A 24,178-nucleotide genomic window follows, 5' to 3' on the forward strand; every position below is an offset into this window, starting at 1 on the left:
AACTATACAACCAGGGAAAACATCACCTTTAACAAAACAACTAGAGCTGAATTACACATGAAAGGGGAAAACAAGATTTTTACAATGCAACAGATACACCAACAAATAAGCAATCTTATAATCAATTAATCATTGTTTTCATTCTAATGAATTGTGTATTCCTATAAGAATCTAACAAGAATAAAAAATAGTACAGGCATATGAAAATGTTTTCAACAGACCTGGCGAAGACTCAGTGAACCTGCACGGAAAGTCTTAGCAGCAAGCAGCTTTTGATACACTTCTTCAGGGAGAGTTTCACCAGTCTCATAGTGTTTAGCAATGCCCATTAGAGTGTCCCTACACCATCGAAAAAAGAGTATCAAAACATGGTATTGTACATTGATGGATCACTCCATTTGTGCATGCCACACAAAATAATAAGCACAAAGGATTGCCAAGAATAAGCTTAGTATTACTGATATCTCATATGCATGCGCAACTTATCTTTTCACAACCAAACCAAAACAAAAAAAGCATTTCAAAGTTTCAGATTACAAGTGCTTTTCCATAAATGATCTATCAAAAGTCATGTTTAAATTTTCTCCCTCTCAAAGTTAAGATTAGTTAGCCATGGAAAAGGCTTTGTTCAGATAAGAAATCTAATGGACAATGATAACTACAAGCAAGCACCTGTGATAACACCAGTTCTCCATAAATTGGGAGGGCAACTCAACAGCATCCCATTCTATTCCTCGGATACCAGAAACCAAACCCTCATCTTGCCTTGTGAGCATATGTTGAAGTGCATGACCAAACTCATGGAAAACAGTCTCAACCTGTAAATCCACAAATCAAAGACAGTTAAAAAAAAATCAAGACGGGCCTCACACAAGCATCCAACTGGTCCCTCCATGAGGACCAGCTTCCGAACTAACCATATGTCACATTTCAGGTAAAACAAATATTGACTAATTATATAAGTTTTAGGATCAGCAAATAGCTTTATTTCACTCCTAATGGGCAACAATTTGCTTCTACAGTTTCAAGAATGAGCATGCTTAACAACAAGTACATATATCTTGAAAGAACTGCACGATCATGGGTATATAAAAAAATTTACAGCTTCCAATGCACTTGCCTCACGGAAAGTCATAAGGCTCGGTTTGTTCCCCACTGGGGGTGTTTGATTGCAAACCATGTGTGCTACAGGGAGCCTGGGAGAGGTACCATCACGTGAGAGTGCAAAGCTTCGGCCAACAACCTCATCCATCCACGCCCCACCTCGTTTTTCTGAAGGCCTAGAGTAAGGATCAAAATAAAAGTATGCGATGGAATTGCCCGAGGCATCTTTCACACAATAAAACTTAACATCATTGTTCCACACCTGAACAGGAGAAGGAATAAGCAGAGTAAATACCATTCTTTGAAAACAAACATGCAATAGCACATAAAAATAAAGTCTTACCGGAGCAAGTCCATCAGCTGGTTCAATGTCTATCTCAAAGAGCATCTTAGCGAGTTCAAAAAGCCCTTCCATAACTTTTGGTAATGAAAAAAATGGACGCAACTCTTCCTGCATATTATGAATACAGAAAACTGTCAGATCCTCACTTTCTACAGAAAGATAATTTAGTAGAAGCTGTTCCCTGGCAAAACCTGTAAACATAAAAGGCAGTAATTTTGAGCCATGTGAAGTTGCCTTGCCTGGCTACACTAAATCAATGGAAAATGGAACATAACAAAACTAACCTAGTTAATGGTTCAAGAAAAGAAATATTTCCTCTAAAAATTCCATCAACGACAGTTCTTTGGTCCAAATAAAAACTTAGACACAGGTAAAAGAACAAGGTTTGACATGGTAAAACTATAAACTAATGATAATACAATAGTCATAACAGAACATGTGGGCAGGGACGTTTACATGAATAATACCTATGTCACATGAAAATAGCAGCGGATACGGGAATGGATACGTCCATTTGTGAAGCTTTTAATATGACTAGTACATAAGGGGACACAATATGGGTGCCAAAATGGAGCAAGCATGTGACATAGCACAATGAAAGCATATGTATATCTATGTCACCTGGGTACAGATACGGGTACGGAAGAGTTGTGAGGTGAAGGTTTAGTATACTCACTTCTAGTTACCGCACAACGTCCTATCTTCATTCCCTTGGAACTATGTATTGCAATAGGCAGATCAGGCAAGCAGGTTTCACCGGGCAAGCTACGATCTCCATTATCTATGAGCTATGTTAGCTCCTTTCCTTCGACTTGGTCTTGAACTTTACGCTCAAAAGCTGAAAGAGCGCCTTATCACTAAGATTAATGATGAGCAAGGGCGTTAAGCTTATATTGATCCTGAGGACATTAAAAGACATGCTCTTAATTACTATCAAACTCTTTTCTCAACAGAAAATACAAGGGCACTAAGCATCAATTCAATCACCCAACACGATCATTCGGGGTGAACAAGAATTGGGGATCGGATGCGGGCGAAATTCCCGCCAATGAATGAGATTTTTAGTCGACTCCCTCCCCTTTTATAGGGGTCCGGACCCCTACGCTTCTAATGAAAGCAACCCGTTAGTCCATCCTTTCGATAGTCATAATGATCCTATCAGAGGCATGAGTAATGACACCAAGAAGGAGAGGTTTCTTCCTCTCTTTTTTGCTTCTTACGATGTCTAGTCATACGGAAACTCCGATGCGGTAAGCCGCCTCTTAAAATATGCTCGTACCGCAGCCAAGTCGACCTCGAACTGCCAAGCCCGAGACTCACTCTCTCTAAGACAACACAAAAAGTTTGCCTTGCATATCTCCGCTCAGGGGCAGTTTATATATCTACTCCTTAGCTTACAGACACCGACCGAGTAAGCATCAGTTTCCCTCTTTTCCTGTTGAGTGAGAGGTTTTGGAAGGATATGTTAAGGATTGGGAATCACACCCCTTATTAATCAGTCTAAAAAAAGACTTGAATCGAATGAATTATAAGATTTCACTCAATTAATCGAGCTGCCAAGCCCGAGACTCACTCTCTCTAAGACAACACAAAAAGTCTGCCTTGCATATCTCCGCTCAGGGGCAGTTTATATATCTACTCCTTAGCTTACAGACACCGACCGAGTAAGCATCAGTTTCCCTCTTTTCCTGTTGAGTGAGAGGTTTTGGAAGGGTATGTTAAGGATTGGGAATCATGCCCCTTATTAATCAGTCTAAAAAAAGACTTGAATCGAATGAATTATAAGATTTCACTCAATTAATCGAGAAACCTTAGAAGCATTTTTTGTTTTGTGCAGTTAACCCACTAGAAAATAGCCAAGGTGTGGAGCGAAGTGATTCAACCAGAGTGAAATTCCTTACTTATCCCAGCTCTCAAGGAAGCTCGGGAGGAGAGAGGAAGAATAATAATACAGTCAAGTTTGACAAAACGATTAGTTGTGAATAAGCCTTCTTCAAATTTAAAGAGAGTTCGCTCAGTGTCCCAGTTCAGTGATCTGGGGGCGAGGGTAGACAACTCAATACTCTTTAACTTTGCCTCCGGTGTTGTTGAGGTGGGTGATGATGTAGTCCACATCGTTGGAGTAGATGGTGAGAAGTGGTGTTGGTGATCGTTGCAGTATGTTTTTGCTATCATCTTGTTCATCGGCATGATATGGCTTCAAACTGCTCACATAGAAGACGGGGTGCACGTTGTAGATTGGGGGAAGGTCCAGTCAGTACGCGGTGTTTCCCACTTTCTTGATATAGGGAAGGAACCATCATATTTTTGAATGAGTCCCTTGTGTTTGTCGTGGAAGACCATCGTCTGTAATGGATGTAGCTTGAGGAGTACCAAGTCCCCCACTTGAGACTCTATGGGTTAGCGCTTTTGGTCGGCCCATTTATTCATCCTTTTTGCAGCCTTGTTGAGGTAAGCTTTGGCAAGATTAGTCTACCACTGCCAGTCTAGCAAATCGGTGAGTTGCATAGCTCTTTCTATAAAGTCCGCAAATTTTTTGTGTTTATCTCCAGTATTTTATGGAAAATTCATCGACCATGAATAAATTGATGAACTTTTGGATGATAAAAAGGTATAGAGCTTAATCAAAATTATTATGAATCCAGATCTCAATAGAGGATCCACATGGGTCAACATCCATGAAACCTGATTCCAATGGTACATTTGACACTTGAGTGATTCACTGAATCTCTGGAGTTTATTATGTTCAGATCCAGTATGGATCCGAGCTTATAGAGAATATAATGACTTAGATCCATTTAGTGAACCTGATCCAGGTTCAGAGTATTTCAGAAAGAATGGAACTCTAGGGAGATTCGGAGCACTCGAAACCATTAAGACATGGGTCTGGATGTAAAACCCGAAAAAAACTTGGATTCGGGTTGGATCTGGATTCGGGTCGGATCTGGATCCGACTCGAGGCCACTGCCTCTCTCTCTTCCTATTAAAGGCAGCGAGGCAAAGGGGGGAGGTTTCTCGAAACCTCCTTCCCCTCTGCTCTTTCGTTCTCTCTCTCTCTCTCCGCTCTCTCTCTCCTCCCGACCCCCTCTCGTGTCTGCTCGCCGAAGACCTCGTGCTGGCAACCTCACCACCGCCGCTTTCCCCTCTTTGTTTCTCTCTCGCTCGTCTGCCAATGCCGACGACGATGCCGGCGACCTCCAGGTATGTGCCTCCTCCTCCTGTTTTCTCTCCCCCTCACCTCTCTGTTGCGCAGGGAGGGGGGGCTGAGCGGCCTCCCTGCTACCTTAAATCGTAGGGGAGGGGCAGAGCCACCTCCCTGCGACCCCTTTTAGCGAGGGAGGGGCCGAGCCCCATCTCGATGCCTTCTGTAGGCAGGTGAAGGGTCGAGCCCCCTCCCTGCGTCTCCTTCTGGCAAGGGAGGGGCTGAGCCCTCCCTATGCTCCCTGCGGCCAAGGGAGGGGTCGAACCCCCCCTCCCTGCACCACCTTTAGCAGGGGAGGGGCCTAGCCTCCTCCCTGCTCCCTTTGACGGCAGGGGAGGGGTCAAGCCCCTCCCTGCTCCCTCTATTGGTCAGGGAAGGGGTTGAACCCCCTCCCTACATTCTCCAACGATAGGGAAGGGGCCGAGCCCCCTCCCTGTACCCCCTTGTATGCAAGGGAGGGATTGATCCCCTTCCCTGCGTACCCTTTAGCAGGGATGGGGCCAAGCCCCTCCTTGTGCACTCGTTTTGCAGGGGAGGGGACGAGCCCCTCCATGCACCCTCAATTTGGTGGGGGAGGGGTCGAGCCCCCTCCCTGCACCTTCTCCTTCTAGTGGGCAGCTCCGCTAATTTCGACAGGCAGGGGTGAAGCCTCCTGCCTTCCCCTTTTTGATCGACGGGCAGGGGCCTCGCCCCTGCCTCCTTGCTCCTTTAGCAAGCAGGGGTGAAGCCCCCCTGCCTCCCTTGTTTTTGTTAGGCAGGGGCTTTACCCCAGCCTCTCTTCCACCTTGTCAGGCAGGGGCACAACCCCGGCCTACTCTTCAGAAGGCAGGGGCACAACCCTTGCTCTGCCTGAACCGTCGACAGGCAGGGGTGCAGCCCCCTGCCTCCCCGTTGTTTGCTGACAGCAGGTCAGCAGGGGCTCGCGGCCCCTGCTTCTTTCGCATTCTGCATGTTCGCAGGGGCAAAATGTCCTTGTCTCTGCTTCTTTCACGTCAGGACAGTGGCAACGCCCCTGTCGTCTCTACCTTTCTGATTGAGATAGCATGTTGACATCTTGCTTTTGCAGCTCGTACGACGGATCCCGCTCGCGCCCCGTGACCCGGCCCGTTAATGGCTTATACCTGCAGACGCCAACAAGCTCGCAACTCCCTAAGGTAGGGAAAGATTGCACGGAGGACTTGGACAATTGAATTGAGTTAAATTAACTAAAAAGGACAATTAAATAAATATATGTGCATATATATATTTATATGAGTACCCATTTAACTCAAAGACGTGGTTCCGCGATCCTTGTCCCTTACTTTCTGTCATGTCTTTCCTTTGTCGTCGCGCTTTGCGCCCAAGCTTTGTGATTGCACTCTTGCTTACAATCTTTCCTTTGTCGTCGCTCTTTGTGCCCAGGCTTTGCGTTGGCACTCCTGCTTACAGTCTTTCCTTTACAGTCGTGCTTTGCGCCCAGGCTCTTGCTTTTACAAATGTTTCATTACTGTCTTATCATTGCAGATGACGCTCAGGTTTTCGCTCATTGCATGTGCTATAAAGGCATCCTCGTGGAGGATGCAAGGGGCATTTACCACTCTCCCTCTTGCGACAAGAGTTGAGTCGGGAGCTTAACGATACATCTTCGTCTAAGGAGAGGAATCCCTAGCAGGGATCATGGCTTTTCGAGTGAGCAGTCCTACAAAGTAGACTTGAGAATTTAGGGAGCTGCACAAAAACATCAAAGACTGTCCAAATCGAAGTATTTAAAAGGATGTGATTGGTTGGTTCTGTTCGTCTATCTAATATATCTCAGGCAACCCCGAATTGAGGCTTGAGCGAACTTCTTAGCGGGAGTTCTATTGATAAACTTGTATCCCGTCTATTGAGGCAGGTATCGAGTCATGTGAGGCATGTAGATACCACGATAGCGGATGAGATTCTAGAAAATTGCATGTCAAATGTTGGCACAAACTGTTGGTTGTTTCAAAAGATAAAGAATGTCAAAAGTAAAGTTTGAGAAACATTACATCTTTCTGAAACACTTTTGTTGAGGCTCCTATTAAGAAACTATACCCCTTTCATCCTAGAATACTTGTAGTCGTGCACTACACGCTAGTACTGCGATGATCGGATGAGACGGTCGTGCAACCACGAACAGTGTTAAATGCATAATGTTGTAAACACATAAAAATGGAATCGCCTTCACAGGTAAGATGCTCATTTGGTCAAAAGATCAGAGCATATAGAATGAGCCATAAGTTAATTTACCCCTGACGCACTCATTCGCTTATTGTAGTCTGTCAAGGGAGAAGTCAGAGCAGTACACACTCCAATGGACAAGTTGTTAATAACCACCCCACGGGCAAAGATCTGTCTTCCCCAGTCATTGGAGTTAGGGGAAGGGACTACCAGACATTATCCTAAGTGGTAGATCCCATGGACTTCTGCAGAAGTTGGATGCATCGGTTGTCAGGTACCTGCCTTTGAGAAATCCTCTCTTGGCTAAAGCTGTCCCCTTAGGAACGAACTCAGCTAGCTATTCGGATTATTGAAAATACATAGAATAACAGACGCCCGAACTAGTCTCAGTTGTTTCTACGATTTGTCTGCGCGTACCCGTAGGCCAGTAATATTGAAACATAAGTTTGTTGACACTGATTGATGGGTCATAAGATTTACCAATTGCGCGGTAGTTCACAGCTTACGATCAAATGAATCGCCATGCTGAGTTTCGACAGTTGCACTGCTTACCTGCTTTGAACTGCTTACCTGTTTAACTGCATATCTGCTTTAAACTGCTTAGCATATTAAATTAAATGTACTTAATTCAGTTTCTTGTAGTCTCTCTTGTGCACCTACTAGTTTTTCGCAAAACTAACCCTAACTATGGGTACAGGTGATGATTAGGTACACCACGAGCGATGGCAAGATGGCTTCAAGATTTTCTCTTCCTGCTCTTAGCTCGCGTACTGAACGTTTTTGGGTTTTATAACGAATTTTTCTTGAGATATCCGAATTTTGTACTATTTGGGTACTTCTTTTAATGAAAGTGGCTTTTTTAAGTGTTTTGCAAGTACCATGGATTGTGAGTTTTGATTCTTTTAGCTAACGTGCCCAAAGTTGTCAGCTTGCCTTTCTGAATTTAACAAAAGAATAATCTTCCGCTGATTTCATAAGCAAACTCTGAAAGGAAAGAGATTTTTTATAGTCTCTTGCCTGTTTTCTGAAAGGTTCGCAAGTTAGAAATTTTGGGGTGTTACACTGGATCCACGAGATTGATCCAACCTCAAATCAACTAGGATCTAAAAGGAGATACATGTTAATTTGGAGTCCAAAATTGGATCCAAAAATAGGGATCCATGCTCAAAACACGCAAAGACCTAATTATATATATAATATATAAAGAAATACATAGATACTTATGTTTGGATCCAAGATCCAAATGAGACAAATGCGGGTCTCAAGTAAAATATTTAAGATTTGAGTCCTGTCGGCCCCAAACCGATTAAAAACACAAGCACCAATACATGGGTTGGAATCAGAATTCAATCAAGAATCTGATCCAACTACAAACCATTTCTTAAAGTTCTCATTTTAAGGTTGTTTTGATTTGGATCTTTTTAAAATCCAAATCCAAAATACACACTCTTTCTTATATATATATATATATATATATATATATATATATATATATATATATATATATATATATATATATACATATATATACAAATTAGAATAAAAGGTTGAGTTGGGTCCAACCGAACCTAACCCAATCCAGATTTTTACCCAAACCCACCTTTGGATCGGATCCAACCATGGATGTCAACACCCTGTCGACATCCTCATAACCGACCCCCCCCCCCGCTCTTCTGTCCCCGATTTAAACCCCCTACGGGGGGGTTTTTTATCGTATTTCACTCTCCCTCTCTCTCTCTGATTTCTCTTCCCCTCGCCCTCTCATCAATCCTTGCTCACTGTCCCGCAAGCCACCACCCAGGGTGGTGCTCTCTAAATGAAGGTTGTGCCCCCTCTCCCTGTGCCTTGCCTCTCTCTGATCTTGGCTGGACACCAGCCCACCACAAGTGAGCTCCGCTCTCACCTTCTCCTCCTTCCCCCTACCATCACCTCCTTCCTCGGTTTTCCTTCTCCCCCCTTATCTTAGGGCTGCCAGAGAATGAACACACTCACAAGAACCACTAGGGTTCATACAATATACCCAAAAAGGATAGGTAAAGCAAATAGAAAAATATGATCTTTATTCAAAATGGGAATCACCCTTACAAAAGATGTGTATAACAAGGGGAAATATTCCCATATTTATAATACACAAAGAGGTTTAACAAGAGGGAGTCGTTGGGCTCCAACAACTCTCTAGAACACTTTACTTTTTGACGTTGGTCAAAAAGTAAAGATGGTAGAAAAGTCCAAAAATAAAAAAGTTAAAACTATCCTAACTAGTTTCAAACTAGAATGCATAACTAAAAGTAAAAGACTCAAAAGAGTTACATATTACATTATGATATTACATTTTTTAACAATATCATGTTTTTTTACAAGAATATCCTTCATAGCAGCAAACAGGTCAATTTTAGACTTTATTTGACAAAAAAACTCATCCCTTTGATGGCATCATTTTGGTATTGTATTGGCGGGAAACTAATAAGGTGGCAAATGGTCAATTTTATATACACACACACACACAAACGTATGTGTATGTATCCATAAGGATACATTTGAACATACAGAAAGAGTGTTAAATTATTAATGAAATGCATGCAGGAGAGAGAGAGAGCACCTTTTAGTTGTGACAAAAAAGGGGAGACAAAACATCTAGACAGCTCAACAGCATGAAATAGAATACTGTTCATGATACTAAAAGACAAAAAAAGTTTCAGAAAACAAACTCAAAAACTATCTCATAATTTCTTTGAAACTTAAGTGCCCAAAATCCAAAGTTGAAATTCCAGATCGTGACACAAGGCATCCACTGTGTCCAATGGAGTCGGACGGATACTTGATTGTGCTAAAAATAAGAGTGTTCAACCATGCACATCCATGTCAATGTCAGTGTCTGACATAACTGGAGACATGTGCAGCCCCCTAGAAGGTTTGTTTAACAGTGTGTCTTGTGTATACGCAACCAAAGTTTAGAATCTAAATTCCAAAACCATAGAGGCCAAAATCTTCGTTTCATCAAGTTTTTGGTGCTTAGTCTAACATTCATTAAGGCATTAAAGGACATTCCATAAATGCCCATAACAAGTTTTGACTTGAATTAACACTAGGAACATGCTGAAATTAGTGAAACATGATCATATTTAAGGTGTACCCAATGTAATCATAGATTTTTTTTAATAGCCACTAGAAATGTATTCATATTGCAATGGGTTTCCAATGTCAATTCAAGCTGAATCATGGTTGACGCCATGTACAGAAGATCTGCCCTTCCATGCCTTGGAAGGCTCATTTCTCAGTCTAAAATCCAGATTATATAATATACTAAAAAAATGAAAAAGAGCGATGACCCAAAAATGCCCAAAGAAAATTGAATCTCCATGGAACATAGAAGATGCAGTAATGAATCCAAATATTTTCATCTATTAATTATATGGGGTCCACGTCCACAGTTAGAGGTGGCCAACCAGACCTGTCAAAAAGCATCTGACACCCGTTATGAAGCATCTCTTCCAACTAACTATCGCTTCCATCCATATCAGGTGGATTTTCAAAGCCTAACCCCTTGCAGCTTAAAATTCTCCTAGGTGCATACAGAGATGCATTAAACTTAAGATTTGATCTTTATGGTCCATGGATAATGAAAATCCATCACTACTAATTCTTCTTCTCAGTACCACCACTGGCACCTCATCATTACCACCTTCAACTTCGTCATCATGCTCGAAACTTAGATATGTTATGGATTTGACAATTTGAGTTATATTTCAGCATAAGTGCTTGTTTTCTTCCCATTTATTTATGAAAAACAGGGAGCAGGCAATATCATGTTAATGCGCTGTCATATTCATCATCATCATCATTCTTGAACCTGGACATAGATTTGGATTATATATCCTCCTGCATCTTATTTCAGCATGAGTGTTTGCTTTTATTCTCATTTATTAATGAAAAATATGACATGAGGATATCAACCTAAGAATACATCATCTTTCAGCCATATGCTTCAGACGTAATGAAATTTAGGCTAGGAAGGAATATCTTGATTTTAGGCAAAACGTTTTTGTTTTCCAATAAATAAGTCAATTGAAAATATCAAAAATTACTGAAGCATTTAAACAGTTCCAGACCCACTAGACCACACATGGCAAGTAATGCAGAACATGCAGATACAACTAGATGTACTAATGAACTCAACAAGAAGCGACAGTATTACTTGCAAAACCAAGCTAGTGACAATAGGATATAGATGTGGTTAAGGTATTAGCTAGCCTGCAAAGTATAGAACTAAAAAAATCACGTCAAAAGTAGGCCTTACATCATGTTTGTTGCATCTATACATAGACAAACAATAAAAAATAAACAATGCCTACCTCCTTTATGTCATACTTCGACTCTCGAAGTCTCTCACTCCAATAATTGATGTCCCAGTGTTTCAGATCATTTGCTTCAATAGCACCCTGCTCCCTAGAGAAACTCTTGAGGTCCTCCATATCTGCGCAAAGTAAACAGCATAAGGGTTTGAATATCCATGCATTGACAAGAATTTTCAGATTTATAGTTGGGCTTTGATCCAATAGGAGCTTTTTGTTAATTTTAAAAAACCATTTTACATCCATCTAGACAATAGTGATTCAAGTTTTTTCATCTTGAAATCAAAGAAGAAAAAAACAGCATCAGTAAAGAAGGTAAATAAACAAAAACTACGGTTTCATAAGCTCCATAACTAACAGCAGACTTTTGTTGCTTGAAAACCTCCAATCTGTCCATTGTATATAATTCCAATAATCCAACCATTATTGTGAGATTCATTACAAGTTCATGGCTTCATCACATGAATAGGACACTCAAATAAGGGACATGGATTTGATATTTAAAAAAAATCAAGATACAAGGATGTATACATGAATGTATGCAAGTATGCATACAACAAAAAATGCATTATGCAATAAAATCCCCAAACTAAAGGCACGTCATCCAATAGAATTAAATCTATCACTTAAAAAGCATAAGTATGCTATTTTTAATGAGTTATATTAAAGAGAGGCTATGTGTTGACGGTTTGTTTAGCAGACGTGAAGCATGACCCAAACCATAGGGGCTCAGTTTGTGATATCGTTTAAATGAGTATGTGTAAGTGGGCAGGAAGAACGGCTGTTGATGGGTTGGACCGTAACCCAAGTTTGACCCACCCCAACTGATTTAAAATGTAGAGCCTAGTGCTTGTGAGCTTGGTCCAGGTATAGCATGAAACCTACCTGAATGTAACCATAGATCCAGATCCACTCTAGCACAATCCATTTACATGCCATTCAAAAAAGAATCAGATTTGCATGTAGCTGAGAGTTGAAATAAAACTCAATTCACCAAAGGCTACTGAAAATGCATGCTATTTAGACCAAACTAGTGCTATATTGGCTAACAATCTGCTCTAGCAAATAGTATTAGAGTTGTGGTTGTAGCATATTAGGGGACTCATTTAAGTTGTTCAATATGTTTAAATTGAAACTTAGTCCCAAATTGAATGAAATGGCAAGTTATTTGTCATCTAATATGTTTAAAGTAGAAGAGTTCCATATCAAATAGAATGAGACGTTTGTCTGGTATACAACACAGAATCACAGCTGTGTAGTGTGCAGCGTGCACAGAGGAAAATAGTAAAAAATAAAAATAAAGCAAACAATATTAGTCCTAGAGACAGGTTGCTCCGTGTTAAGAGACAGTCAACTCATGTTGACTACTCAGTCCAACCAAAGTGTCTCAGGAATCGTATTTGATGCCACATCATGTTCAACAGAGAAATATCTAGTGAATACATCCAATTTTCATCAGACAATGTAGTAATGAAGATAAACCTAAGAATTTCAAAAGCTGGGCATTATTCAGCATCAAGAGATTCTTCACCAAGGTTTCTTTATTAGTGAAAGCAACTGCTGCAACCAATAGAACATGTCTACTACTGCAAAGAAAAAAGGTATCAAAAGCATAATGTCAAATATAGATAAAAAAAAAAGGCGTTGTTGCTTGTCTATATTTAACATTTTTTCTTATTGCTAGAGAAACCACCGGTATGCTTGACATGATGATGATGCCTGTCCAAAAAATATATAAACCAATTGAAAATATAATTTTATTTCTGTGTTCAAACATTTATTATTATATTCATATTTATAAACTATAAAAATATGTGATGCTAAAGCAAAATAATATGAATATTCCAACATGTCCTCGTTCCTCAATCTATGACACATTAACAATAATATAATAAGTTTATTTTTTAAGTTTTGACTTTTTCGGTAATTTTTTTCATTCTCACTTTTTGCAAATTTGCCAACAGTTTCCAGATATATTTGTAAAACCAACCACCTTTTCTAGATTTCCCAGGAATGTCTTTGCCAATACTGACCCTATACAGATACTTGTTACTATTATCGAAACAAATCAGCAAAGAATCATAAGAATAATAAGATAACCAAGTGAAACTAAAAGTAGAAAAGTGGCATACTTGAAAGCCGAAACGAGAACAAGCACAAGATTAGGTAGATCGTAACTTCACTACCCTGTTCAAGCAGGCTCACAACACATCCCACTATCACTTACCATGAAGATTTTAGGGATGGCCACGATGGCTAATGCACTTAAACTCATACTGTCATACATTTTGTAACATTTCACAGGAAAGAAGGTAAGGTGGTATGAGAAGCAAAGAACAAGGATAACCTATGAATGATGAAAGCAAAAACAAAGATTAGTTGGTACCATTAACTGCAGCATCCCAAGAAGCACTGCGGAGCTTTTCCAAGAGTTCTTCAGCCTTTTCAACCGTTGCCATCTTCATAGCCATGCTTACCTACAGAACTTAATGCCCTATAATATCTGCTTACATACAAGAGTAATTATGCAAGCAAATGTTATACTAAATTTGTCATACCTCAGCATAATTCTTGTATCCAAGCAATTTTGCCTTCTCTAGCCGAAGCTTTAGAATTTGGTCAATGATAGAAGTGTTATCAAGATCCCCATTAGAGGCACGAGTTATGTATGCACGATAAACTTCTTCACGCAAAGATCGATCACATGCATGTTGCAAAATTGGAAGATAGCTAGGAGCATCTAATGTAATCATCCATGGTCCATTTTCAGCAGTAGCACCTTCATGTCCCTGACAATGTAACCAAAAAATGAAGATAGAGATAAAAAGAAGTCTAGACTGACAAGTATGCATGTGGAAAGAACAATATAATGTTTGTGATAAGGTCATAGAAAACAGTAAGAATTTCAGGTATCAGCCTAATCTGCATTTCAAGGACAGATACCTTGGATGCTGCCATTTGAGCAAATAGAGCAAGTTCAGTTGCAGGCAACCCATCAAGTTCTTTCTTGTCTGTGATCAATTTCTCAAACTTCTTAGTCGCGTCTAGAACATTTTCACCAAATTTCTGTGACAGTTTTTCCAGTTCCTGCAAGAGAATCTCACTGTGAATATGGGAAAAGTGTACAAGAAAGATGAACTGGTTATCTGGAAACATATATTTCAACACTGCCAGAGCTTATTTTTACACAAAGCAGTCCTAGACAGCTAGTGATGGATAACTAGCATTAGCTTGTCTAATTAGTGTTAGTCTAACCATTGTCAAGATTCAAGCCTTATGGACAATAATACAGTAGGCAATTAAAGGGCAAACTCTAGGATTCTCAAGAGCCACACAGAATGATGCACAATCTTCTTGATAAGTCAATCACATTAAACAGAAGAAACAAGCTAGTCATACCAGTCAAGAAAGATGATTTAAGTTAGCAAGGCTTGTTTTCAGTTAGCAAATAGCGTGACAATAAATAAAACCTGCAACTCACTATGAGAATAAACTGATCAAACCAATTTAAATGCCTGAACCAACGCAAATAAACAATGTAATGTGCAAAACCTGGATTCCTGTGTTAAAATAGGATGGTGAATTATCTGTAGTTAGGGTAAGGATACTATTTTAATTATCTACATGAGTATCATTCCCTCCACTGTCACAGAAATACTATCAGTGGCTTTTCCTGATTCATAAGCATGCACTTCCAATGCCTGCCAAACAAAAGGCAGCACAGCTACCATGAAGGATTAATGAGCTCACTCTCTCCAATTCCTGGTACCCATGGCCAAGTGAACCATTAAAAATGCAGATGATTTCTGGAGTTTTTGTTTAGGATGACAACCTCTATGAGATGCTAATGTCATTGTAGATTTAGACAAATAATGACAAAAGTGAATGCTAGGAAAAACATCAAAACAAGTTGACCAATGAAAACAACAAATTTGGCATCACTATCCTGTATAGCTTTTTTTCCCTTATGTTTTGTCCATTAAAGAGATTTGGATGTTTATTGACTTTTTTGTTATGAGACAAGCCAGAATTCTGGGTGTTTATTGACAGATTGAATGAAAAGGCACTTTTCTGAATTTATGATCTTTACCAAAGATAAGTCGACCTAGAACATTTCAATTCCACCTATGGTTCGCCAATTTTGCCTACACTTTTTCAAATAAGCAACTTCCTGTCAACTTCCACATTTTAATGGTAGCTTTTCCACATTCCTTGTGTTTAGTATGACTTCCTGAGGTTGGTCGCTTTCTTGTCCATACCATACTTTATTCAAACATACAGATTCTCACATATTTTAATTCACTATCCCTAACCCTCCATTAACCATCTCTATGTCAATTTTTGAATAGTTTGCTTATCACTTGAAGAGTCTCATGATAAAAAGGTAGGTTTTAATCAAGAAACCACAAGATAGGATGCAACTTGGGAATTGCCAGGCATAGTTGGCAAACTCATGACTCGGATCCAGATCGCTTGACCCATGACTCGCGAGCCAGTGGGTTGACTCGGTAACTAGGACGAGTTAGGGCTATGCATTTTTTAGTGTTTAGAATCTTTAGATATGGAAAAAATCAAACTCCAAATTGTATAATCACTAAACTTAGCACATGACATCAATGACTAAGCTATATAAGTATTCAACTATACATAATTGTTGATATTTATGATTTAAAAATATATGATTCTATATAAAAAATATCCTTTTATAAGAACTACGGATTAAAACCATGAAATACATGACAAGAAACATAAGAGGATGTGGTTCGGTCGTCCTGGATCGGTGACCCAGTTGGGGTCTGATTCAGGTCGACTCGGGCGATTCCCAAGTCAACTTGCGGGGTTTGCCAACTATGTTGCAAGGCGAGAAAAAAAAGGCAAAGTAGAAATAAATATAAAAAAAGACCTGCTGAATTTTATTAAACTGGTCCCTTTTGTCATCTTCCAGGGCCACACCATTGAGAACCGCTTCCTTTATCTGAGCTGAAGATAACACGTGCAAATTATCAGCATATCAATGACTAAGCATGTCCAAAAAAAGCAACATGAAAGTCAACTATTACAGATCAACAACCACATAAATGTAACCAATAACCAAAACATTAAATTGAAAACAGAGCCTCTCCACCAAGCAAATTGATTCTGCACTCAGAATAAATTGCTTGCTTAAGATGCCACACCACCAACTAGTACACTATTAAAATTTAATGCAACCACACAGTAGACCTTCACCAAACTTCTTCAATTGGGCATAAGAATGCCAAAACTTCCGAGATGTTTAAGCCAGTCATCCTAGTTGTAATATAGCATTCTGTAATCCATAATTCAGTCAAATTTTAATTGAAAAATATAGCATACAGGTGTTCATGGGTTACAGAATGCTATAAATATACACCTCCTAGAAAACTCCCTCTAATTTACTGACAGCTGGAACAAATGGGAATTACTATAAATCAAACATTTAATAAAAGTCAAAATCATGTGTAGATGTACTGATGCAAACAAGAGTGAAACTTCTGAATACATCTGTGACATAGAAAAGTTATTGATAATGTGCCAATATGTTATGATATGGGACTCGAAATCAATAAGGTGGAGATGAAACGACCTTGAAACTAGGTTCAAGGGTGTAACATACCATACATAACATATGATAACTTGATAAGCTACCTGTGATGCAAAGGCATAATGCAAGATACACCCCACAACCATAGGTCATTACAGTTTTTTTTTGCTTCCTTTTTTTATTCTATCCACTTCCGGATGGACTTATTTCTTCTGTTAGGGAATTAGCACCAATCTCAACCTGTGAAATAATCCGAAGGTTCATTGCCAACTTCTGTAGTATAAGCTTTATGTTTCATTGACATCGCATAATTGCGATAATGTTATTAGAGTACTGGATTGTTCCTACTCATTTCTTTATGAATTTATTTTGGTGTATGATCTTTGCAGATTGTGCCTTTGACTTCTTCATTAACTAATTCTTGTTGCTCTTTTGTGTAGTCTAGTAAGTGAATTATTGCAACATTAATTGTCAATTTCCATAGTTTGCAATTCAAGAATAAAAAAATGTTACTTCAATCATTTATCTAATTTCATTCATCATAAAATTTCTATTTCTCAATTATTTTTTTTCAAGTATTCTCCATTACTATTCTCCTATTTTAAATACTTCAATCATTTATCTAACTTCATTTATCATAAAATTTCTATTTCTTAATTATTTATTTTTCAAGCATTCTCCATTACTATTCTCCTATTTTAAATTCTTTTTCTAGCCTTTTAAAATTTACAATACAAAGGGTCCTACAATCTTTCATGGTACATTACTGCAGAATACCTCCTTTAACTTTTATAGATTAGTTGCTTTCTGCACTTTGAATCCTTGATATACAGAGGTAAAGTGCTAACATAATAAATTAATAACATAAAAAAATATAGGCATGTGCATTTTTTTATCTGTTATCCCAAAATGATTCTCTTGGAGTTCAGCTTATCTGTACAGAAAAAAGGGCAAATTGCAACCCCATAAAATTATGCTATCTCTCTCCTTTTGGTTTTTAAAGTTTATGTATGTACACCTATGTCACACAGACTCTTCAAAAGGGACGAAGACTCGAAGCACCTGTATTGACAAAGTGTGACACAGGTGTGGCACCCAACATGGCTGGGTGCAGGTCAACAAGTGTTGGGTGCGGTCAATTCACACCCAACCATTTGGGTCCAATTTTGGACTCCAACTTTGACCAAGTCCAAAATCGCTCAAGTTATAAAAAACCTTAAAATCTATAAAAACTTATCATATAATTACATATAAGTATTTAATATTAATTGTTTTTTGTTCATTCGCATATCTTTGACATAGAGGAATACCATTCTAGCATTGCATAACTCCAACATGAGCAAGATCTCATCATCTAGGGGCCTATCTTCTGTTTTATTTATTAAAGTAACATACTACTTTCTTTTCCTAGGCTAAAAGCTTGACCTAAATTTTGAATTATAAAAACAAAGACAATAGCATATTTCACAAGCACTAAAATGCATGTGCATACAAGGTGATTATGTGCATGTGTGTATGTCTATGTTTCATGTCACCTGAGTGTGCACTAGTACTAGAGAGAGAATTTTGTTACCTTCAAAGAAATGTTTATGAGCAGCAGTGAGCAACCACCAATTTGACAATTGAAGTGTAAAAGTGCATGTGCATATAAGGTTAACACGTGCATGCATGCATGTATTCATGAGTGTCACTTGAGCGTGCACCAATACTAGAGAGAGAATTTTATTACCTTCAACTACACGTTTACGAGCATCAGTCAGCAACTGCCAATCTGAAGACTCTTGCATGGCCTTAAAAGCATTATATATGGGCTTGCTTTGTCCCAATCTAAGTTGAAATTGCACTTTCTCTGGCTACAAAAGATAGAAGAAGATGATAAAAAACAACAGAAATATAAATAAACTCCGAGTAAACAGCAACAAAAATCATTTGAAAACTAAATTTTCATCGTTTTCATTGCAAAATAAAAGCACACAGATTGCAGGAAAGCCCATAACCTATCACATAAAAGAAACAGCATATAATGACATACCCAACAAATGTAAGCACATGATGTGTCCAAACTGCAAACACTGGCATACCATGGCATTAGCATCCACCAACATAAAGGAAGCAGGAAATATCAGATATCCCACAAACATAAATTTGAAATCAAGTTATTTATTCCTGGTATAATCTACAACAGAAAATGGAAAAGGCATCATGGTACATCGAGCTTGCTCCCTGCCAACATCACTGACCACCATGAGCCCAAAAAAGGAAAACCTAACATCATATTGCCGGAGTTGGACTATGCTAGGTTAGACATGTCCAAAATTCAACAAGTAATGTGAACAAATCAAGTTTTCACTTCAGTGCAGGCAAAACACTCTCCTATGTTAGCACATACCCAGCAAATTCTTCATAGAGATGGTTTCTTCATCATTGTACAGTTAACATGTACCCAACAGATGTTTTTCTTCATCATCATACTATCTTGCTTTGAGTCAAAACAAACAATTTATGATACTTTGTGTTCCCGATCATTTTGTGTGTCTGACTAGCCATATAAATCCATTGAAAAATACTGGAGTATCAAACCACAATATAAAGTGTCAACCTATCAAAATGCCTTCTAATATTATGTAGTTGAACGTGTATTTGTTTAGGTAAATTTCAGTATCGAGTAATCAGATTACATTGGGTATTTACATGCAATATCTGATTTTATGATAGAACTAAATGATCTTTTTATGGGTTCTTTCTATCACAGAGGTGAACGAAACTACAGTAACCACAAATATACAACAGTATCCCTATTATTTCTTCACAGTAAGATGCTTATCCGAGTTTAAGCATTTCTACCGTTACCATAAAAATATTTATTTCATTGTCTGATTGTATGGGAAGAGCAAAAATAAATGATACAAATAAAAAGAGGCTTCTGAGAACAGAGAGACCCTCTCAATTTGACAAAGAAAACAAAGTTACCAAGCATACTAAACTAAATCAAAGTAAGGTTAAACAAGCATCATGTGACAATATCCAGCCCTGACATAGCGTAGCACATAGCTGACAGGCTACGTTCCTGATAGAGGCACTTCGAATCACTTCACAAAATATATGTATTTTCATATCCTTGGTCACCAATTTAAGTAGCACTCGTGGTACAAAATTTCACTGACAAACAAAACCTTATGAGTGGTGTCCGAACCAAAATACTGCATCATTCCACTGTAAATGCCACTAGGTTGCCGGTGACTAAAGAAAAAATCTAGTTTCCCAATGCACTAGACCCCGTCGATTTAATGAATTTCAGATGGCAGGAATCGAAGATCATCCCACATTCCGATACTTACAACAATCATTTACAGCCAATTGGGCTGGTAAACAAAACCGATTGACTCGTGATTCGAGTCGTTACTAGCTCATTCAGATCACATGAAACTGGAACCTAATACCAGCCAGTTTCAGAGCTCTGCCGCTTGCGTCGAGTCCTGGACAAGGGCTACACAGTTTATGCAGATGAGGTCCAAACAGGCATTCGATTCATTTACCAGCCCGATCATCGCTAATCAAAATATAATGCCAAGAAGCATTTCAAATATGAAGGCGACCAGTATCTGACCTTAGGTAGAAGCACAAAATGCATATGATCGATTGGGCAATAATACGGAAAGCATACCTGAACTTCCTCGATTGCTTCCCTGAGCTCAGACGAATCTTTCACAGATTTGAGATGGCTCACCACGCCCCACACCACAGATAGACGATCGACTATCTTCTCCAAAGGAATAACCAATTTCTCCCAACTCGGTTCGACGTTATTCTCCAATTCAACCAACTCATTATCCTGTCCCAGAACAAAAAACGAAAAACAATAACCACAGGATACAATCGTCAACTAAACCTAGATTAAATCAACTCTGAAAACCCTAACAGTCCAAAAGCATAATACTAATCAAACCGATCGTCAATATCGCTATCTAGTACAACCCGTGGCTACCAAAAATGAAAAAAAAAAGGACAAAACCCTAAATCAAACCGATCGCATCTCTGAACGATCATATAGTTCCTCTAAACAAGAAATCCACTAAAACCATGGAATTCGCACTAAACTACGCAGCATCTAAACCAAATTCTTCGACCAAAACCTCTAAACAAGAAATCCACAAAAACCATGGATTTCGTACTAAACTACGCAGAATCTGACCCAAATTCTTCGATCAAAACCAATCGGGACAAAGAAGAACACACCAATTCCTTCAGGAGCGCCCGAATTCCCGGCCGGACGTGCTTCGCTTCGACGACGTCGAACGGAGGGAAGACGAAGTCCTCCAGCAGGGGATTGTTGTCGATCTTATCGGCGGTGGACGGAATCGTCGACTCCGACGAAACCAAGGACGCCATGAGCCGGAAACGGGCTCGGGAAGGCGCTTTGGGGGGACTGAAACTGAGAGGAGGGCGAAGAGGAGTGGTGCTGGGGAGCGAGTGCAGGCAGAAAAGGAAGGAAGAAGACCAGAGGGGGCAGGGATGGGATTTCCGGAGAAGTCTGGGAGAGAATCGGGAACGAGCGCGAGGGAGGCAGCGGGAGAAGGAAGCCCTAAAGGTAGAGGAAACGCACGTTGTTGCCATGAGCACGTTGGCTATAAGAAGCCATCCCAACCGTTGTGGTCGCTTCATATTACAGGCTGGGCCTGGCGAATGAAATATGTGGCGCGAGACGGCCTTTATCCGTTTTGTGGCGCTCATTGAGATTTGTTCCGGTAAGAGGGTTCTTAAATAAACTGTGGTCGGAAGCGTTCAAATTTCTCAGACCCCGGATAGTTTAGTTGGTTACATCTTCAGGGCAAAGTTCGAAATTTTTTGGAAAATAGGATAAGATGTTTTTTATTTTTTTAATCAATTAAAATTTACTTTTTTGATATTTTAGTGTTAAACCTACATTTTTATTGAAATTAGACCTTGAAATATTAAAATTAGTAAAATAATATTAAAATAATACCCCTACGTGACAATGGTTTTTTACCGCTCGTGTCAGTGAGGACATGCAACCCTAAAGTGGTGTCCCTGTACTTAGGGTACCAATGATGCCTGAGTGAAGGTAGGGAAGTGAATGGGTCCGATTTGGTTTAGATATAGGTATTACTTAATTCAATTTAATTAGATTTGGATCAGATTCAAGGTCAAAAGCAGTGTTATTAAAAATGCGTCTCAAGATGTTGGATCAGATTCGTTGTTGATGTTAATTTTTTATTTAATGAATGCTCGTGTTTTATTTCTTAGATACTTACATAAATCAAGTTGTTGTATTAATGTTATTTTTATATGTTAATCTCATATTTTTCAATATTTATTTGTGATTTTTTATTGGTTATTGCTTCGTTAATAAATAATTTTTTATTTATTTATAATTTTAGATATTTTTTATATTTTTTTTAAGTTAAAAAAAAAATTGAGGCTTTATGCTTTAAGCCTCGCCTCATATTTTGGTGGAGTGCCTCGCTAGTTTTTAACAGCACTGGTCGGAAGAAAAAATAATTGAATCTATGTCTGACTAGTTAATCAGATATACTGTGATCAATTCGGACTATGGTTAACTTGTTTTTTTAACCGAATCCGACAATTTTTAACCAGCAAATGGCACGGTGTGAATAAAAATACTAAAAGTATTTTTCAACTTTTTTTAAAATATTAAAAAAATAAGCCGGATACAGACTTCTGAATCAATTATGTTTAGATACGATATGAATCGCCCAATTGGCAATGACTCTTACAGCAATGCCACAACTCAGATTAAGGCAGTCATCGGTTTGGATTTGAGTTAAAGTGTCAAAAGATCTGCCGCGATATGATTGCACAAATATTTTTGTATTAAGCACCTGATCACCCTTCATCTTTGGGAAAAGGCTTGTCAGTTGTGAGGCTGAAGGGCTGATGAAGGTCAATCAGGTACTTAATGCACAAATTTTGTGCCATGTGATTGCACCCGATCCAGACTGGTGTTCGGATACCTACCCTACCCGGCCAGAATTTAGGTTTTACATTTAGTTACAATAATGAAAACCCGAATAAAAATCAGGCTGGGTCCAACCGAATTCCAGTTTTAGGTCTAGGCACAAAATAAGAAGGTCGGGTAATATTCAACCTGGTTACATTACAGAAAAATCCCAACTGAGGATATCAAACATGGGATTTTATCCAAAACCCACTGGTTTGAAAGCAACTAGGGGCAACACTACAATAAACACATTGCTGGCCAAAAACAGTATTGAAATAATTATACATGTAACTTAAGCTAATTAAATACATAAGTGCAATCTAATCCAGAACTAACCAACTCGTTTGTTAGGTAAACCTATTTTCGGTATTTTGCAAAATACATTTGGGCGTGTATGGGCCTTTTATATCTAACCCGGCAGCATGTCCAACCCTGAACCCGTATCCAGGTACTACTAATGTGAGCGGGTTAGGGCAGTTCCTGACCCGGCCTTAATCAGACCAATTGACAGCCCTAACTGTCTAGTGCCTAATCTAATCTGATTACAGTATAGGTTAGACTTTTAAGTATTAAGTATGACTGATGGTGTAGATTATATAGGTAAATGAGTTTGGGTATAGAGTGGGTCCAATAAAATGGGTCAGACTTTGAAATTGGTCCTTTTCAAATGAGCTAAAAAACTGGATATGAACTCAATCCAATTTGATTTGCGTTCGGGTTCATTACCAGGTGTGATAGATGACCTGCATATATCTTGTTGAATTAGCCATATCTGACCTCATATATATGTCCAGCAGGGTCAATGTAGTGCCCGTAAAAATACTGGTTGAATAATGAAAATTTAGTATATTGTAAGTCATTGAATATTGAGCCCGCAAGGGAGGCTCATCTAGTAGAGGGGCGACTTGTGAATGTCAACAAGTTGAAGAGATGTCACAAGTTCAGAACCCAGTTGGACAGAAGTTCGAAACTGGGTGTACTCGCCGGTGGATAGGGGGGCCTCAAAGGTCTTATCAATAGTGCGGGTTGTGATCGGGAGGTTTCCCCCATGAACTATGCAAAAAAAACATTGAATTTTCAACTCTTGAAAAAATACGTACGTATATGTTAGGAAAACACGATCTAAGAGTCAATCTCTGCTAAAACCAAAAGCATGAATCACATGAAAATGAACCTACTTAAAAAAAAAAAATGGTTGTCCAACTAAGAATCCATTTGAATGACAAGGGGCAACACCTGATTTTTTTCATTTAACCAGTTTTTTTTTTTTCTTTGAAAGGCAAGCTGGGGTTAGGCAGACCCCTACCACTTATACAACTATACCATTGTTTTTTGAACCCACAACGCTCCAACACAAGGTGACGTGCACTAGCTGCTCCTACTAGACAAGCGGAGCTCCCATTGGTTTCACGGTTTCATTTAACCAGATTTGGCGTAACCCAATTGACCTCAA

General features: G+C 39.0%; 1 protein-coding gene across 1 annotated transcript in view; it reads right to left on the reverse strand.

Annotated features, from left to right (window-relative positions):
- LOC149847701 (putative cytosolic oligopeptidase A) overlaps nucleotides 1-21,408 on the reverse strand; it is a 55,061-nt gene extending 33,653 nt beyond the window's left edge. Inside the window, exons 1-12 of the mRNA XM_089995760.1 lie at nucleotides 20,982-21,408; nucleotides 20,410-20,577; nucleotides 18,475-18,598; nucleotides 16,086-16,162; nucleotides 14,126-14,269; nucleotides 13,741-13,971; nucleotides 13,569-13,659; nucleotides 11,183-11,304; nucleotides 1,448-1,555; nucleotides 1,121-1,366; nucleotides 673-818; nucleotides 222-339 (exon numbers count right to left, since the gene is read on the reverse strand). Of these exons, the coding sequence (XP_089851886.1) occupies nucleotides 222-339; nucleotides 673-818; nucleotides 1,121-1,366; nucleotides 1,448-1,555; nucleotides 11,183-11,304; nucleotides 13,569-13,659; nucleotides 13,741-13,971; nucleotides 14,126-14,269; nucleotides 16,086-16,162; nucleotides 18,475-18,598; nucleotides 20,410-20,577; nucleotides 20,982-21,407 (2,001 nt within the window). The 5' untranslated portion in view covers nucleotide 21,408. The remainder of the gene's footprint in view (nucleotides 1-221; nucleotides 340-672; nucleotides 819-1,120; nucleotides 1,367-1,447; nucleotides 1,556-11,182; nucleotides 11,305-13,568; nucleotides 13,660-13,740; nucleotides 13,972-14,125; nucleotides 14,270-16,085; nucleotides 16,163-18,474; nucleotides 18,599-20,409; nucleotides 20,578-20,981) is intronic.
- Between the last annotated feature and the right edge of the window lie 2,770 nt (nucleotides 21,409-24,178).

Source organism: Nuphar pumila, chromosome 1, assembly GCF_984573655.1.
Source record: "Nuphar pumila chromosome 1, dmNupPumi1.hap1.1, whole genome shotgun sequence".
NCBI lineage: Eukaryota > Viridiplantae > Streptophyta > Magnoliopsida > Nymphaeales > Nymphaeaceae > Nuphar > Nuphar pumila.